General features: G+C 43.3%; 1 protein-coding gene across 1 annotated transcript; it reads right to left on the bottom strand.

Moving 5' to 3' along the window:
- Nucleotides 1-229: 229 nt before the first annotated feature.
- Nucleotides 230-17,615, bottom strand: TRAPPC6B (trafficking protein particle complex subunit 6B). Its single transcript, XM_075844785.1, has 6 exons — nt 17,316-17,615; nt 15,708-15,775; nt 12,702-12,819; nt 11,506-11,589; nt 9,175-9,268; nt 230-3,906 (listed from the first exon to the last, which is right to left on the bottom strand). Exons 1-6 carry the CDS (start codon nt 17,409-17,411, stop codon nt 3,875-3,877), a joined length of 492 nt encoding a protein of 163 aa, XP_075700900.1. The 5' UTR covers nt 17,412-17,615; the 3' UTR covers nt 230-3,874.
- Between the last annotated feature and the right edge of the window lie 1,043 nt (nt 17,616-18,658).

The following is an 18,658-nucleotide window of genomic DNA, read 5'->3' as shown; positions in this document are numbered from 1 at the left end:
TGCTGGGAGAGAAATGAGAGGATGGAGGAAGCCTACGCGTTTCAAACGCTAGCTGCGTTCTTAGTCCCAGCCATGACTAAGAACGCAGCTAGCGTTTGAAACGCGTAGGCTTCCTCCATCCTCTCATTTCTCTCCCAGCACTTGAGGACATCATTCCGATCGACCTCTTTTAATCAATACAATTTTCATTAAACTTGGAACAAGTTCCTTTTTAGTTGCAGCTACGCTGGATCCAAACCACCTTTTCTCTTGTATCTCACACAACGCGTGCCGACACGAGGATCCGTGCGAAGACTACAGTACACCAACTTGTACTTACAAGGTGAGCTGGAGGTTCCCCTCCTTTCTCTTTTTTCTACATTACCATTCGTAACTCTTCCGAACTCTCTTTTTTTCAGCTTATCATAATAAACCAATAGGATAGACAACGGTGTTACCATTACATAATAAAATTGGAATAAAAGAAAAAAAAAAAAAACAATTCTCCTCTACCGAGTCATGTGCACCATTTATTTCATAGAAGTAGGCATGGATGACCGTGGAGGGAGGAATATACACATAAAGACCCTTTTTCATATAAATGCTCATTCCCTATAATTGCCCTGTGTGAACAGGGCAACAATCAGCCGATGAATAAGCAAACGTTCGTTCATCTGCTGATCTGCTCGTTTATGCGGCTAATAAAAGGGTGGCTATTCGGCATCACATTTCGCTGTGAACATTGTGCTGCCGACATAACGGAGATGTATGAGGACGAACGACCGTAATAACGATTGCTCGTCTCCATGGTTGCTCTGTGTAAATAGAGCAGACGAGCCCCCGATCAATGAGCAGTCTAGTTGATCGGCGCTCGTTTTCCTGGCCCATGAATTTGCACATAGCCTCAGTTTATCTAAAATCGGCCAACGTGGATAACCTATAATCTATATGTAAGTAAATATGAATAGTTATCTCTACCTTTGTGACTGGCAGATATACAGTAGACTCTTAAGATCACTTGATCTTCTGTGTCCCATTTAAAACCTTTCAAATATTATAATATATGTCAATGGATAAAATCAGAGACGTCTTGAGACATGCATTACATATGACACTTCATGCGTAGAAACTGGATGGCGGATACAACTAGAATAGCAGGACAATCCTACCTACAAAATTCCTCTACCAAGTAATATTTCTTCTAATAAGATAATCCACCTTGCCTCCCTTCTGACTCTACATGACCCCATCCACTGTGCCCTATTCTAGCATTAATAGAGGGATTGGCGATAATAAAATGTTACTTTACTTTCTAATGTACAGAAATTTGTGTTTTAATTCATCACTGATTAAAGAGATCTGCTTGCTGTCAATGAATGGAAAAATGCATTGTTTCTATCTATAAGCTGAACACCAGTCCTGATCAAATAACGCAGGAGTCTATGTGCTGTGTACCTATGTCAGTAAAACATGCTAAGGACAGGTGTTCAGCCTGTTGTGTTTCCATTCAATGACAGAAAGCAGATATCTTAAAATTGGAGAAGAAATTCAACCAGAAACTCGTTAACGTTCCCCACAGTTCTAGAATGCAAGTAGTAAAAGGGTTTTACCATCTTGGACATTTATGTCATATCTACTGGATATCCTGTAGATATGCCATAAATGTCAAAAATGGGGCAAACCCCTTTAGTATAAAGTGAGGTAAGAAGTTAAAACTCCATCCAACATAACAATTAGAGTGAACCAAACCTGATGAGCATGACCTAACTTCTTATGGCTAGTTGTGTACCAGTTTATCCAAGTCATCCGTAACAAGGCTTGGAAGTAGGTTTCCATACCAGAAAATCTTACATTCCTGGGTTTCCATAATGCAGAAGTCTCCAGGATGGCTGATACATATGACACTAGAACAGGGTAGTTGTGATCCATCTACTCATCACTTGTCCACAGGGAATTTCGTTTTTTTGGGACAAGTATGCCTCACACGGGGAAAAACTGAAAGTGGTTTTCCCCATGAGGGACATTTATGACATATCCACAGGATATGTCATAAATGTCAGATAGATGCAGGTCTCACCGGATCCGCACCTTTCTCTAGAACAGGGTCCCCTAAACCCCGCTCTAGCTTTTTGTGCTTACACTGCCTCCTGAACACTTACTGATTACATGGTCTGGAGTTACGGAAACAGAGTAAGTCGCTGCGCTACACCGTTTCCGTAATTCCCAAATTCCCATAGTAGTGAACGGCAGTTACGGAAGCAACGTAGCATGCGAGCTATGCTGTTTCTGTAACTACTATTCAGTTCTATGGAAGTTCCTTAACTCCCGACCATGTAATCAGTAAGTGGCCGGGAGTCAGCGTGAGCACAAAAATCTAGAATGGGATTTAAGGGGCCCCATTCTAGAGAAAGGTGCGGGTTCCAGAGGTGGGACCTGCATCTATCTGACATTTATGACATATCTACGGTATGTGATAAATGTCTTGGATGGGAAAACCCCTTTAATTTCTAGGTTCTACCCAGAATAATTCCATTAAGGTTAAGGTTTTTTTCCAGAATCATAAAATATCACCTATCCACAGGATAGCTGATAATTTTTTTGATCGATGGGGGTCTCACCGATCATTTGAATGAGGATCCCAAACGCCCTGTTCCTCCTCACTGCTCGACCGCAGTGAGGAGGACATTGAATGGAGTGGCGGTTGAGAATGCACGCTGCCATTCCATTTAAAGGCTATGGGAATGACAGAAACAGCCGAGAACAGCGCTCAGCTGTTTCCGTCATTCTCATAGACAGTGAATGGAGTGGCGGGCAAATGCTCAACCGCCGCCTTATTCAAGTTCCTCCTCACTGCAGTGAGGAGGATCTGAAGGTTCGTAAGCCCTGTTCTAATGATCGCTGGGGGTCCCAGCAATCAGAAAATGATCACCTATCCACAGGATTTTTCATTCTGGTAAAACCCCTATAACACTTTGTAGTGACTGGTTTTCTTTAAGACAATAAGCCGCATACATAAAACCAATGTGAACAGTGTCAATGCTGCCCATAGCAACCAGTCAGATTTCACGTTATACTTTTCCAGAGCCGTGGTAAAAATGAAAAAAGTGATCTGATTGGTTCCTATCAAACAAAGGCTTCTCAAACCTTTTCTACCAGGCCTCACCAGCCAGAACATGGTGATGCCTGGGCCTCAATACAAAGTACATGGCAAAATAAAATAAAAATATTCCTCAATTTACCTTTCAATTGCCTCCTGATCCCAGTAGAACATTAGAAAAGAGCACAAAATGAGTCAAATATGTCGCTAAACCAGAGATTTCTGCATCCATAGGAAGGCCTGCGTAACATATGATGACTTCTGTGAAAACTATCTACCCAACAACAAGGGGGCGCCGCGCAGTTTGAAAAGTGCTGCAATAAACAACGCTGGCACTTTTTGTCAGAATAGTACTTATGTATGAGGCCCAAAGTCAAGCGATGTTAGACACTTCTAATATATTTTTGGCAGTCTGGAGATGGACCGTCCAGGAATAAGGCATTTGTATGACTGCAACGCCTTTCACTAGGTTTGATTTTTCATTACTCACATTTTATATACAGTAGTCCACATTGCTGAGAGTTGTAATTGCAGGTTTCTTATGCGTAAAAAACATGTTTTAATGTGCTTGTGTACATACTTTAGTGTTCTCGTGTAGTCCATTAGATGAGTAAATGTTAACAAGATATCCCATGTCATCCTGATTTCAGGGTTTAAGACTTGTGCAAGGAGCAGGCTCTAGATGACTCAAATACATGAAGGTAAGTAGAAGATTATCTTTTACGGGAGCCAAGAATACTTAATGTGTTATGATTTGTACAGACAGTCAGTTATGTATATGGGATTCCTCCTTACGTGCTACAACTTCTGAATCATCACCTGAAATTTACCTATAAAAAGAGAAACCAAGTCATCACAGATTAGCAAAAATATAATTTGCTCTATAAACGTAAGGACAACTGATGATATGTAGAGAACATTAAAGGCTATGTAAACCTTTGAAAACTTTTTTTTTTTATAAAAATGTCTATTAGTGTGATTGGATCAACTTTGTAATTACATTTTATTAAAAATTATTTGTACTTATTGAGATACAGCTGCTTTGTATCCTGTATACAAAGCAGCTGTATCTAGCGCTGAAACCTGAATCCGTCAGGTCCACGGGACTGACGGATTCAGTGACAGCGGGTCCTGCGTGATCGAGCTATGACCGATGACAACCATCGACACCCCACGAGCACGATGGATACTCCCCCCTTACTAATGGCTTGGATGCTGCAGTCACTATTGACTGTGGAATCTAAGTGGTCAAACGGCCATTAGTGTAAGGTGTCCGCTGCAGAATACACACCCACCATCTAGCAACTATGACGCACAATTACATTGATAAGGGGTTAAAAAAGAGAGAGACACATGGGCGGTCAGCTCTTTCCTGCTTTTCCGCCTTCCTGCGACTGCAATGACCAAGTTTATTAATGCAACAGGGTCCACAAGACCCCTGCTACCCGATAATGGGGAGTATCATAGGACCTATCAGACATTTATAGTATATCCAACGGATATTTCATATAACTATAATTAGTTGGAATACCCCTTTAATGTACAATAAACATGGTTAGGAGCCAAAAACTCTGAAACGTGCCAAACTACCGTCTCTCACATTCTCCATCTTGTTTATGGGGATAAAAAATGTGGGAAAAGCAAGAAAAGTTGGCATGACATAACTATCAAATTTATCAATTTTACCTAACTATCCCTGAACAGTGTTTAAGTACACATGGTTAGTGAATAAATGTACTAGAAGGAAAAAAAAATTCCATAGACACAGCCTCTAGTCTTGTAGACATCTTCAAAAGCATACATTGGTGCCATAAAAGCAAAACTACCTACATACAAAGGCCGAAAGGCCTGTGACTAGTTTTCAACTGCATTGCACCGCACTTGTTCTAAGACTGGGGTGAGACAAATATTTAGCTATGGGCAATGCGCATAAAAAGCAATGATTAAATATTGCAATTTTTACATGTGCTGACATCTAGTGGCCAAACAGTTTCACAGCAGACTGGTCAAAAGACATCTTGTTATAACATCGATATGTGGTCACTAGTAGGTAGAGGAGTAATGAGAGGTCCATTGTAATGTCTCAAATAAGAGATAAAAGAAAAAAGTTTAGACTGACAGAGCAGAGTGAGGGACAAGATTATCTTTGGAGGGTCGGTGGTATCACTGTCCATCTCACATTCTAAATAACAGTAAAGGTGCCCATACACATTACAAAAACGTAGGCCGAACTTGCTGATCTTAGCTGGATTGGCCGACCATCTAATATGTAAGTGGGTGTCCCGACTCTCCCCACACAGCATATATCGGGGAGAAAGAAAGATTGGGCTAAGGCTGGGCAATTAATTGAAAGAAAAAAAATTAAATCCTCAGGATGCAGATACAGCTGAATCCAATGGTAGTGAAGGGAGCCGCCAGCTTCATGCTCTACCATTTACTTTGTAACGCTGGACACTCACGAGGCAGTGAAGTCATCACGCCTGTCTGTGCTCAGCCACACAGACCGGAGGAACAGAGGCATTTCCTCCAGTCGTCGTTGCAACTGGGTTAGGCGAGTATGTATATTATTATTTTTATTAGGCACTGTTGGGGCAGCTATGGGGCCATTATACTGCGTGAGGGCAGCTATGGGGCCATTATAGTGCGTGAAGGCAGCTATGGGGTCATTATACTGCATGAGGCCAGCTATGGGGGCATTATACTGCGTAAGGATAGCTATGGGCCATTATACTGCGTAAGGACAGCTATGGGCCATTATACTGCGTAAGGACAGCTATGGGCCATTATACTGCGTGAGGGCAGCTATGGGCCATTATACTGCGTAAGGACAGCTATGGGCCATTATACTGCGTAAGGACAGCTATGGGCCATTATACTGCGTGAGGGCAGCTATGGGCCATTATACTGCGTGAGGGCAGCTATGGGCCATTATACTGCGTGAGGGCAGCTATGGGCCATTATACTGCGTGAGGGCAGCTATGGGCCATTATACTGCGTGAGGGCAGCTATGGGCCATTATACTGCGTGAGGGCAGCTATGGGCCATTATACTGCGTGAGGGCAGCTATGGGCCATTATACTGCGTGAGGACAGCTATGGGCCATTATACTGCGTGAGGACAGCTATGGGCCATTATACTGCGTGAGGACAGCTATGGGCCATTATACTGCGTGAGGGCAGCTATGGGCCATTATACTGCGTGAGGGCAGCTATGGGCCATTATACTGCGTGAGGGCAGCTATGGGCCATTATACTGCGTGAGGGCAGCTATGGGCCATTATACTGCGTGAGGGCAGCTATGGGCCATTATACTGCGTGAGGGCAGCTATGGGCCATTATACTGCGTGAGGGCAGCTATGGGCCATTATACTGCGTGAGGGCAGCTATGGGCCATTATACTGCGTGAGGGCAGCTATGGGCCATTATACTGCGTGAGGGCAGCTATGGGCCATTATACTGCGTGAGGGCAGCTATGGGCCATTATACTGCGTGAGGGCAGCTATGGGCCATTATACTGCGTGAGGACAGCTATGGGCCATTATACTGCGTGAGGACAGCTATGGGCCATTATACTGCGTGAGGACAGCTATGGGCCATTATACTGCGTGAGGACAGCTATGGGCCATTATACTGCGTGAGGACAGCTATGGGCCATTATACTGCGTGAGGGCAGCTATGGGCCATTATACTGCGTGAGGACAGCTATGGGCCATTATACTGCGTGAGGACAGCTATGGGCCATTATACTGCGTGAGGACAGCTATGGGCCATTATACTGCGTGAGGACAGCTATGGGCCATTATACTGCGTGAGGGCAGCTATGGGCCATTATACTGCGTGAGGGCAGCTATGGGCCATTATACTGCGTGAGGGCAGCTATGGGCCATTATACTGCGTGAGGGCAGCTATGGGCCATTATACTGCGTGAGGGCAGCTATGGGCCATTATACTGCGTGAGGGCAGCTATGGGCCATTATACTGCGTGAGGGCAGCTATGGGCCATTATACTGCGTGAGGGCAGCTATGGGCCATTATACTGCGTGAGGGCAGCTATGGGCCATTATACTGCGTGAGGGCAGCTATGGGCCATTATACTGCGTGAGGACAGCTATGGGCCATTATACTGCGTGAGGACAGCTATGGGCCATTATACTGCGTGAGGACAGCTATGGGCCATTATACTGCGTGAGGACAGCTATGGGCCATTATACTGCGTGAGGACAGCTATGGGCCATTATACTGCGTGAGGGCAGCTATGGGCCATTATACTGCGTGAGGACAGCTATGGGCCATTATACTGCGTGAGGACAGCTATGGGCCATTATACTGCGTGAGGACAGCTATGGGCCATTATACTGCGTGAGGACAGCTATGGGCCATTATACTGCGTGAGGGCAGCTATGGGCCATTATACTGCGTGAGGACAGCTATGGGCCATTATACTGCGTGAGGGCAGCTATGGGCCATTATACTGCGTGAGGGCAGCTATGGGCCATTATACTGCGTGAGGGCAGCTATGGGCCATTATACTGCGTGAGGGCAGCTATGGGCCATTATACTGCGTGAGGGCAGCTATGGGCCATTATACTGCGTGAGGGCAGCTATGGGCCATTATACTGCGTGAGGGCAGCTATGGGCCATTATACTGCGTGAGGGCAGCTATGGGCCATTATACTGCGTGAGGGCAGCTATGGGCCATTATACTGCGTGAGGGCAGCTATGGGCCATTATACTGCGTGAGGGCAGCTATGGGCCATTATACTGCGTGAGGGCAGCTATGGGCCATTATACTGCGTGAGGGCAGCTATGGGCCATTATACTGCGTGAGGGCAGCTATGGGCCATTATACTGCGTGAGGGCAGCTATGGGCCATTATACTGCGTGAGGGCAGCTATGGGCCATTATACTGCGTGAGGACAGCTATGGGCCATTATACTGCGTGAGGACAGCTATGGGCCATTATACTGCGTGAGGGCAGCTATGGGCCATTATACTGCGTGAGGGCAGCTATGGGCCATTATACTGCGTGAGGGCAGCTATGGGCCATTATACTGCGTAAGGACAGCTATGGGCCATTATACTGCGTAAGGACAGCTATGGGGGCATTATACTGCGTGAGGGCAGCTATGGGCCATTATACTGCGTAAGGACAGCTATGGGCCATTATACTGCGTGAGGGCAGCTATGGGCCATTATACTGCGTGAGGACAGCTATGGGCCATTATACTGCATGAGGGCAGCTATGGGCCATTATACTGTGTGAGGGCAGCTATAGGGGTATTATACTGCATGGGGAGGCACTATACTGCGTGGGGGCATTATACTGCGTGGGGGCATTATACTGCGTGGGGGCATTATACTGCGTGGGGGCATTATACTGCGTGGGGGCATTATACTGCGTGGCGTTGCACTATACTGCGTGGGGGCATTATACTGCGTGGCGTTGCACTATACTGCGCGGCGTGGCAGTGTCAGGGGGTATATTATATACAGTAGATTACAGCATGCTCAGGGGATATATATAAATTTAATTGCGTAGCATGCAAATGGCATGTGGCCTAAATAATCGCTCATTAATTATAAATGAGGTTACATGTTCAATTAATCGTGATTTTGATTTAGGTCATAATCTCCCAGCCTTAAATCGGGCATGTTGGATTTCAAGCCTCCTCTTTTTTTGCCTTGATCTTCATCATGTGCCGATACGTGGATCAGTGCGCACTCCGGCCTCGGACATAGGATTGGCGAGCTGGAGGATTCCGAGCTGGAGGATTTTTTCGGATTTCAAAATGCCTGATCCTTTGTTCTCACATAACATAAGTCAATGTCTGGTAGCGGCTTTCTCGCCTCCTCCGATTGTGTACACATGCAGGCCGAGCCGAGCGTGCACGAGGGTGTGGAGTCGGGAGAAATAGCCATCAGCTGAACGAGCATTCAGTTGACAGCTATCTAAGGTGATGGCATTTCTCTTCTGTTATAAAAACAGGTGATAGTGTCTTTTAAAGCACAACCATCCTGTGACATTTTAAAGCGGATGAGTGCTAATAAAACAAAGAACATAGGCTTTTAAATATGCATCCAGAAGAGTCGTATACTCACATGCAGGCATTACTGAGACTTCTGCTGTTACAATACTTCTTATTCCCAAATTAGATAATCCTCCTCGAATTAAACCACATGTGAACGCCAAATACTGCGAGAGAAGGAAAAAAAAAAACATAAAAGACTCTAGATTAATTATTTTTAGCAGAAGTGAACATTTAGATGAGAAGATTCTGCACGCAGGATCATTAACAAATACATAGAAGTCACGAGATTGTAGCGCGCTGTTAACTGCTGGCATCAGCTGGTTAATGCAAATGGCTCCACATAACATCATGGCATGCCCCAAGGGCAGAGAAATACATAATCCTCGCCTGGAATCACACATAGCTCAGGCTATGCTCTTAACTTACTGATGTATCATTTTTATTTGCATTTATTTACATATGTTTCTAATTATATATTAACCATGTAACTTTCCCTTATTCTTCTTACTTGTTTGTATCTATTGTCATATTATTCAGGCCACTCCATCGCATCACATCAGACCCAGCACCACTAGAGCTCCGAATGTCCTGACAATGCCCTAAGGCATTAGTCAATTGGAGGAATCTAGAGCGGTCACAAAAACTCTTAGGAACCTATTAAAAGCATACAAACACATGCAGCAGTGTTCCAAGGTGACTATACCAAATTTTCCATCCCAAGCTTAAGATTTTACTCTACGCTGCTCAACCTTTGAAGTTGTATTAGTTCCAAATTCAAAGTGTAAGGCCAGTGAAAAAACCCCAAAGATCCTCATGTGCAGTGCCTATGTGAAGCCTTTCCTTTCAAAGTTCAGCAGTTTGTGCTACATCCCTCACAACTTCCTAAGTTACTAACATGAAGTCGTTATCATTGTCTGGTATGTTACAGATAAAGTGAAACTGCAGCCCGGTCACAGTCACTGCTTCTACAAGCATGTTAGCTGACATTATACTTTCCTCCCCTTCCCCTGTTAGTATAATGCCGTCTCTCCCTTCTCACTCTGGATAGAGCCTCCATGCTTGAATCAGTGTCTATGCTGCAGTAATATCTGGACATTATTAAAGGGGTTTTCCAGGACTGTAATATTAGATAGACCATTCATTTCTAAACAGTTGGAGTCTGACTCCCAGCATCCCCGACCATCAGCTGAATGAAGTGGCTACAACGCCAGGTTGACCTAAGGATAGACTATCAATATTACAGACTCAAAAAATTACTATAACTAGCAAGTTCGATGACTTGGCAATCCATAAAATGACTAACCCTCTTTGGACAATAAATATTGCAGCTACTGTGTGGCAGGAATAAGATACATATAGCCCATTATCTATGTAGCATGTAAGAAGATATGAACTGCATGAGCTACTGGTTAAGGCCATGTTCACACATCAGACTTTTCTCTCTGAAAGGGAAGACTCTTTTCTGTAGCGGATTTGCAGTTAGATCTGCCGTTCATCCGCATGTGGCTACCCACTGTGGTTTACATGCGAAATCCGAGTCACTTCTATTTTTCCGCACCACGAATTGTGCAAAATCAGTGTTGTGTGGACAAGGAGACAGATTTCTCATTCAAAACAATAGGACGTGGTTTTCATAAGGAATTCTGCGAAAAATTTGCACTTTATGTATATGGCCTTAAAGGAGATTAGTGGTAAGCTATACAACACAGTCATGTATATAAGAAATAACATAGATAAAGTTAGAAAAACAAGGATATCAGGGCGCTGCTGGATGAAGGACATAGACTGGGATCTATTTAAAAGAGTTGTTTTATTTCATAGGGCTACGCGTTTCAACACCAAACAGGGATCTAAAGGCTTAAAGCCAATTGAGATTGTTACAGTACAAACATGATCAGTCATTTTTTTTATAAATAGGTCAAATATACAACATTGTTGAACTATATAACAGCAGAAAGTTAGAACAGAGTTAAAGAATGAGAAGAGGTTTAAAAAATAAATAACATGGAAATGCTTCGTAGAGTGTATAAGGAGGGGTTGAGGGTTGGGGGAAGAGCAGACTATGTAAACCAATAACTTGTTAACTGCATAAATAGGGTTCCCAGGGGCTAGCCCCCCCCCCCCCCCTTGACCCTATGATGCCATAATTGTATTTTTCCTCCCTTTTACTGGTGTGGGTATATAAACAACTCTTTTAAACTGATCCCAGTCTATGTCCTTCATCCAGCAGCGCTCAGATCTCCTTGTTTTTCTAACTTTATCTATGCTACACACACACACACACACATATATATACACATGCGCGCGCGCACACACACAAACACACACACACACACACACTACCTTGATTTTCTCTTATTCTGTAATGGAGATATGTTACAAGATCTGCAGGGATTATTACCTTGGGGGCATGTTCCATATACTGTTTTCCTGCAGACATTTGAGTGATAAATCGGAATTTGTTGTCCTGGAGAACATAAATTCCCTTTGCAAAGAGAAAAAAAACAAGAACACACAAATATAATAAAGGAGACCAGACCTATAGATACACAAATGCTACAAATGTGGAGGACACAGTGGACAAAAATGTGCATCTCAAACACTAACAGTTCTGGGAGAGTAACTATGAAAGACATTACAAACCAGCAATTCACAAAAAGTGTCCACATGATTTAAACCTTCATAAAAGTTGACATTTCATAGTGACACGTCATAAGTTTTGATCGGTGGGGTCCGAGCACTGAGACCCCAACTGATTGCGAAAATGAAGCGGCAGACGCGCTCAGCTGAGTGCTGTGTTCGTTTCTGGTCGGCTTTGCTCGGAAAGCCGAGCGAGCGGTGTAAAGACTCAGAATTTATATGAAGTCCAGAAGAAAGTCGAGCAGAGCCGATCAGAAACAAAGTGGCACAGAGCTCACCTGAGCGCTTCTGGCGCTTAGTTTTAGTGATCGACGGACGCCCAACAATCAAAACTTCTGACATGTCACTATAACATGTCAAACGTTTAAATACACTATAACTATACAATTTTTGCACATATACTGTATATATTTTCATATTTACAAAGCTGGCACGGACATTTAGATCATCACCGTTTCACTGCCAATGGAGTGTGTAATATGTCATGACTTTACACAATGGACGCAACTAGATCTTATATTAAAGCCCAGAATTACTTAGCTGTCAAATGATACCAGAATCCAAGCAGCAATATTTGGGGGGCATTTGTTTAAAGTCGGGGAGCCGGATAAAAGGTTGCACTTGCACCAACCTGTACTGTACTTTTAGTAGTGTAGGATTGCCTTGGGGCAATTTAATGTCATTTATTTGAGTCATTAGTACTTGGGTTAGAAACATTGAACTCTAACATAGAGTCCTATGTGCACAGCAGATAAAGCTCCTGGATAACCGCCAAGGTGTAACTATTGTCTTCTATCCGCTGACCAGCACTAAGGAAACAGATCCATACAATCCCTGTGTATTTACCACCGGTGGTTACCTACACAATGCAATGCATGTCATACACATAGCCAACAGCCCAGAATACCTATGGAAAAGTAAACTGCACGGTGGCAGTACAGGCTACGGGTGGTTCACCTGGTGATTGGTCCGCAGGTTGTCGATTTGTTTCTTGAACACGGTCGTCCAAAAATCTTTGCAGACAAATTTCATAATATCTAATTCATCTTTAAACCTGGCTGTATCCTTGGTAAATCTGAGAAAGTGAGAAAAAAAGAAATCACAGTATATTAATAAATAATGTCATTATATTACAGAAATATTAGAAAGAGCAGCTGATGAAAAAAAACTGGCAAAACATTATTTCATAGTTGTACATTTTCCCATTAACCTCTTCCCGTCGTAAACGATTTTCATTTTCGTTTTTCCCTCCCCACTTTCCAAAAGCCATAACTTTTTCATTTTTCCGTCGATACAGTCCTATAAGGGCTTGATTTTTGCGGGACGAGTTTTAGTTTTTCGTAGCGCCATATATTGTGCCATATAATGTACTAGGAAACGGGAAAAAAATTATTTGTGGGGTATAAAATGAAAAAAACAGCGATTCCTCAACTGTTTTTTGCGCGCCGTTTTTACGGATTCACTGTGCAATTAAAACAACATGTTAACTTTATTCTGCGGGTTCAATATGATTACGGCGATACCAAATATATATAGTTTTTTCTATGCTTTACTACTTTTACAAGGAAAAAGTGTAAAAAATTAAAATTATTTTGTGTTGCCAAATTCTGAGAGTGGTATGTGGGCTTATTTTTAGCGGGATAAGTTGTAGTTTTTAGTGCTACCCTTTTTGGGTTCATGTGAGGTTTTGATCACTTTTTATTAATTCTTTGAGGGAGTCGAGGTGACCAAAAATAGCGATGGTGTTTACATATATTTTTTTACAACGTACACCGTGCGGGTTAAATAATGATATATTGTAATAGTTCAGACTTTTATTACGGATGCAGCGATACCAATTATGTTTATTTATTTATTTTTACAAAGCTTTAGGGGAAAAATGGGAACAGGGGGGTTTTTGATCATTTTGTTTTTAAAAGGCTTTATTTTCAAAACTTTTTTCTGTACAAACATGTACAAATATACAAGTTAGACAAACTACGAGACAGGGTTTTTGAACTTTTTATATATATTTATTTGACTAGTTTTTACTTTTTTTATTAGTTCCCCTAGGGACCCCAACCAGCGATCGCTTGCACTATATACTGCAATATTAATGTATTGCAGTATATCGTCTTTCTGACAGGCCAGAAGCAGGGCTTAACAGGAGCACAAAGATGGTGGGCCTTCATTAGGCCCCCAGGCAGCCATAGTAACTATCGCCACCCCGCGATTGCATTGCAAGGGGTGGGGGCATGATGAGCTGCTAAAGGGGGGGGTCGCCCCACTCTAATGATTTAAATGCCGCAGTCGCTATTGTCCGTGGTAGTTAACGGTTAAACGAGCGTGAAGTATCGGCTGTAACATACAGACGACACCCGCATTGTTTGGTGCGGGCTCACTCCGTGAACCTGCTCCATACTTCCCCTACAGGCTATGACGTAGCCATATATGTAAAATGTCGGGAAGGGGTAGGGGTTCTCCTCGAAGTTGTGAACAGAGGTAAAAAAAGCCGTCCTCTCCTATTAATACAAATTCTATTCAGCCATTAGCTCTATTTCTGAAAAAGATGGATGATAAATATAGTCACAATTACAGCACCAATCGTTCACACGTTTCCTATCGTTCATAATCAATTTATGACATAAAATCTTAGGCTAAGACTCCACAGGGCGTTTCAATCGCATTTTACCGCAGTTTTGTAGTGATTTTCATGTGCTTCTAAATTACTGTGAAAAACACATTGTAAAAACCATATGCGTTTTACTGCGAATCTCTGCGGTTTTCTACCGTGCCGATATTACAGGTGAAGCAGATGGTGTCAATGTGCTACACCTGCAATAAATGCAGAGACAAAAACCGCAGCAAATCACTATAAAACAGTGTGGACAAAAAGAAATGTGATCACGTATGCAATTGAGCTGGTAAGTTTCCCAACTGTGGTCCCAAAGTGGCAAGTGCTCGTGAGTTAACCCTGTCCAACGCCATCTCCTTGGTCTTGATTGATGGCTGCACCATTCTGCTACGTCACGGAGTTCAACCTGATATCTCGCGCATGCGCCGGTAAAGCATTGCCAGTGTTGGGACCGCCCTCGAGGGACTCGCAAGCTTATTTGCATAGGCAATGAAAGTACTTTTTCTCCGTACTGCTAGGTCCATCTGCGGCTGCAAAGGTATTTTTACACATGTGTTTAAAGAGGCTCTGTCACCAGATTTTGCAGCCCCTATCTGCTATTGCAGCAGATCGGCGCTGCAATGGAGATTACAGTAAAGTTTTTTGTTTTTTTTAAAAACGAGCATTTTTGGCCAAGTTATGACCATTTTTATATTTATGTAAATGAGGCTTGCAAAAGTCCAAGTGGGTGTGTTTAAAGTAAAAGTCCAACTGGGCGTGTATTATGTGCGTACATCGGGGCGTTTTTACTTCTTTTACTAGCTGGGCGTTCTGACGAGAAGTATCATCCACTTCTCTTCAGAACGCCCAGCTTCTGGCAGTGCACAGACACACAGCGTGTTCTCGAGAGATCACGCTGTGATGTCACTTCCTGCCCCAGGTCCTGCATCGTGTCGGACGAGCGAGGACACATCGGCACCAGAGGCTACAGTTGATTCTGCAGCAGCATCGGCGTTTGCAGGTCGATGTAGCTAATTACATGCAAACGCTGAGAAAGCCTCATATACATAAATATAAAAATGGTCATAACTTGGCCAAAAATGCTCGTTTTTAAAAAAAAACAAAACGTTACTCTTATCTACATTGCAGCGCCGATCTGCTGCAATAGCAGATAGGGGTTGCAAAATCTGGTGACAGAGCCTCTTTAAGTCCCCACTACAGGATGAGATAACCAAAAGAAAATAACACAATATGTAAACCCTATGGCCGGCAGTGCTTCAATGAAGTATATTGGGTAAGCAGGCAAGCGTTACCCATAAGGAGTGATTTACATATCATTTTTAAGACCGCAACTAGACAAAGGAACCTACCTTTCTATTAAGCCTTGTCCTACTCGAAAACCCATGTTTTCCAACTTAGTAATGCATCTTCCATTTTCCTATCAAATAAATGAATATATAGATTTTTTTCTATTCAAAGCACCGGTTAAAAGAGAGATATAAGGGAGTTTCCCGACATTAGCGGTCTGCACTCCTGACATTTCTGCTTTAGTAAATACTTGATTTCCACATGAAATACAAATTCTGGAGCATCTTTTCTTAGAACTCTGCATTGTGCAGCTCCTCTGTTATTCCTCCTGGAAATGTATGAATACATTTATAACTGGTTGTTACCATTCCCCTGGTCTATCCTTACACAGGCTGGCGCTGTCAGAGTGTATATGAACACCTCTCATTTACAGCAGACTGTATTCTGTCAGTGGACTGCTCACGAGGCCCGTACCATCATGCTGATACAACTGGTTTCCACATGCAACATTGGGGCCCATACACTGGCATTAAATTGCACAATGTGTTGCAGCTAATTACCATGCATGGCATAAGTAGATGTATAGCTATAGAAGTACTTAATTTTTTTAGATATTTTAGTTAAAATTGCATTGCATCATTGGATAACCTTGTAGGGGTCGTCTCATCACAGACACCCACCTACAGAATACACCCACAGTAGCGATCAGGTGATCGCCCGCCCGTAGTATTATATGATCGCCATTCAGATGCATGTCTCTCCATGTAATACATAGATGGTTCAAGTCAGCCACAGTGGAGGATTCCCTCTATGATGTCCTTACACACTTATAGGACATATGAACGGGGTTGTCTTCATGAGACAGTCCTTTACAGGATATCTAGCACCATCTTTATCTGCACCTACTAAATTGTGTCCTCATCATCAAATTGTGGGGCCAAAAGTTTGCATGTGCTCGATGTAAAAAAGAATGAGTCCATGCAGGGAAAAACACTTTTTTTCAAGTGATTATTTTCCGCACTTTTCATCTTTGACAGATATTCTTTTAATGAATTGCTTCTCAAGAAGACAACTCTGTCCTTATGACTTATTATTGCATATAAACAATATAGATGTGGATTCCCCCCGCTGGGGACCCCCCTATACGAACCTTCCTTATATTATAAGGACAGCAATTCATCTGAATGGCTGCCATGTAATACTACATTTGACGAAAATCAAGTCAGGACTGCATGACTCTTCAGACCGGGACACCCCACATGACTCTTGAAAAGACCGAGACCCCCCTCATGACACTTCAGGAGACCGGGACCACCCACACGACACATCTCAGGTAATTTACATACAGCACGTACTAAAGAACTGCATGTTTAGGACACTATTCCCCAGCAGTATAACAACATGGTGGTGATTTAGAGTCCGAAAATGTAGTGACAGTTTCCCTTTAAGGATCTAGATAAGAGAAGTCACCAATAAATATGTTACATATTAATCTGTTCCAAATGATATCTGGGAAAGCTGGGTGACAACCTAATAACTCCTGTCACAGCTCATGTGTCACCCAGCTCTCCCAGACTTCAGAATAGTAAATCTGTAGCAATGCAATAATAGCAGTCAATTCATATGGTCACATCAGTATTCATACGTCATAGTCACCAGCTGTCACTCACCGCATCCCCCTGCTCCGAGGACTTGTACACACAGGACACGATCTCATTGTGGAGCAGCAGGAACAGAGCTTCATCAGCCATATCCTGCTTGTTCATGACTGCTGCCAGCCACCCAGCAACGCTGGCACGGAGGATAACGACACTGGCAGCAGCAGATAACCAATAGCCCTACAATTCAACGCCAGACCCCCGCACTGCCCACAGCCCTGCCACTAACTGGCATCAGCCTGACATCCTGTGCAGTGGATCACACATTCCACTAGAGGGCCGAAAGGCCTCTGGTAACGTCATGGTCATGTGAGCAATCACATGACTAGGGGGAGGGCGCTGATTTCTGGTCCCTGTGAAGATGTGTTGTCTATAGGCTGGGAGCCCCCTGGCAGCTGATGTGATACTACTACTCCCAGCATGTCTTGACAACCTGCAGCCTTCAGAGCATCCTGGGAGTTGTAGTTTAGTTACAGCTGGAGATTACCAAGTGGTCATGCGTTCCTGTACATTGTGGACTGGGAAACAAGAAACTTGTTATTGAAATGATCCTTATAGGCCAGTGGTCTCCAACCTGTAGCTCGCCAGCTGTTGCAAAACTACAACTCCCTGCTTTCCCGCATGCTGTCAGGGCATGCTGGGAGTTGTAGTTTTGCAACAGCTGCAGAGCTACAGGTTGGAGACCGCTGCTTTAGGCCATGTTCACATGTGGATTCTGCCCGTGTTTATGCGCAGATTCCAGCCACAGATCTCCCAGAATGTCCATAGCAGATTTGCCTATTGTAAATCCTGACCATGGTAACATAGACTCCAAAATAAATAATGTTTGCAAGCACATCACACGTTAGTGGCCTATACTATTTTATGAAAACCCCTTTGGAAAACTATGGAAAATCGAATGATAATTTCACGTGATTTATATATTGTCCAGGATTCGAAAAACATGACTTTTATTTCCCTAAAACAGCGCCACACCAGTCCACAGTGTGTGTTTGGTACTGTAGCTCAGCCCCATGATCTGCAATACCAGACACAATCTGTGGACAGGTGTGGCACTGTTTTTGGAAGAAAGCAATAATGTTTTTGTAAGGCTATGTTCACATCTTGTTTTAGCCCTATGTTTAACGTGCACATTGGGAAAGCACGCTACATACACTCTAAACGTGTCCATAAGGCTCCATTAGCCCGACGGAGTCCAAAAGAGTGTCCATTTGGCCTCCGTTGTTTTGGTATACGTCGGTATACCTTTTTTTTTTTTAAGGATGGAATATCGTAGTAGACTGTACTTTTCCATCCTGAGGGATCGCACAAAAAAAATGTATACCGTGCAGTATAGTTTTTTTTACATGGGAGCC

Source organism: Rhinoderma darwinii, chromosome 12, assembly GCF_050947455.1.
Source record: "Rhinoderma darwinii isolate aRhiDar2 chromosome 12, aRhiDar2.hap1, whole genome shotgun sequence".
In the NCBI taxonomy this organism is placed as follows: Eukaryota; Metazoa; Chordata; class Amphibia; order Anura; family Rhinodermatidae; genus Rhinoderma; species Rhinoderma darwinii.
This window is presented reverse-complemented; position numbering and strand designations above follow the sequence as displayed.

What these genes read in the sequence shown, in the direction of transcription:
- TRAPPC6B (XM_075844785.1), bottom strand. Translation starts at nt 17,411, where the DNA reads ATGAACAAGCAGGATATGGCTGATGAAGCTCTGTTCCTGCTGCTCCAC. An exon ending in CCTCGGAGCAGGGGGATGCG is followed by an intron (nt 15,776 to 17,315) that starts GTGAGTGACAGC and finishes TTTATTTGATAG; the next exon opens with GAAAATGGAAGATGCATTAC. An exon ending in ATATGGAACATGCCCCCAAG is followed by an intron (nt 9,269 to 11,505) that starts GTAATAATCCCT and finishes CTTCTCTCGCAG; the next exon opens with TATTTGGCGTTCACATGTGG.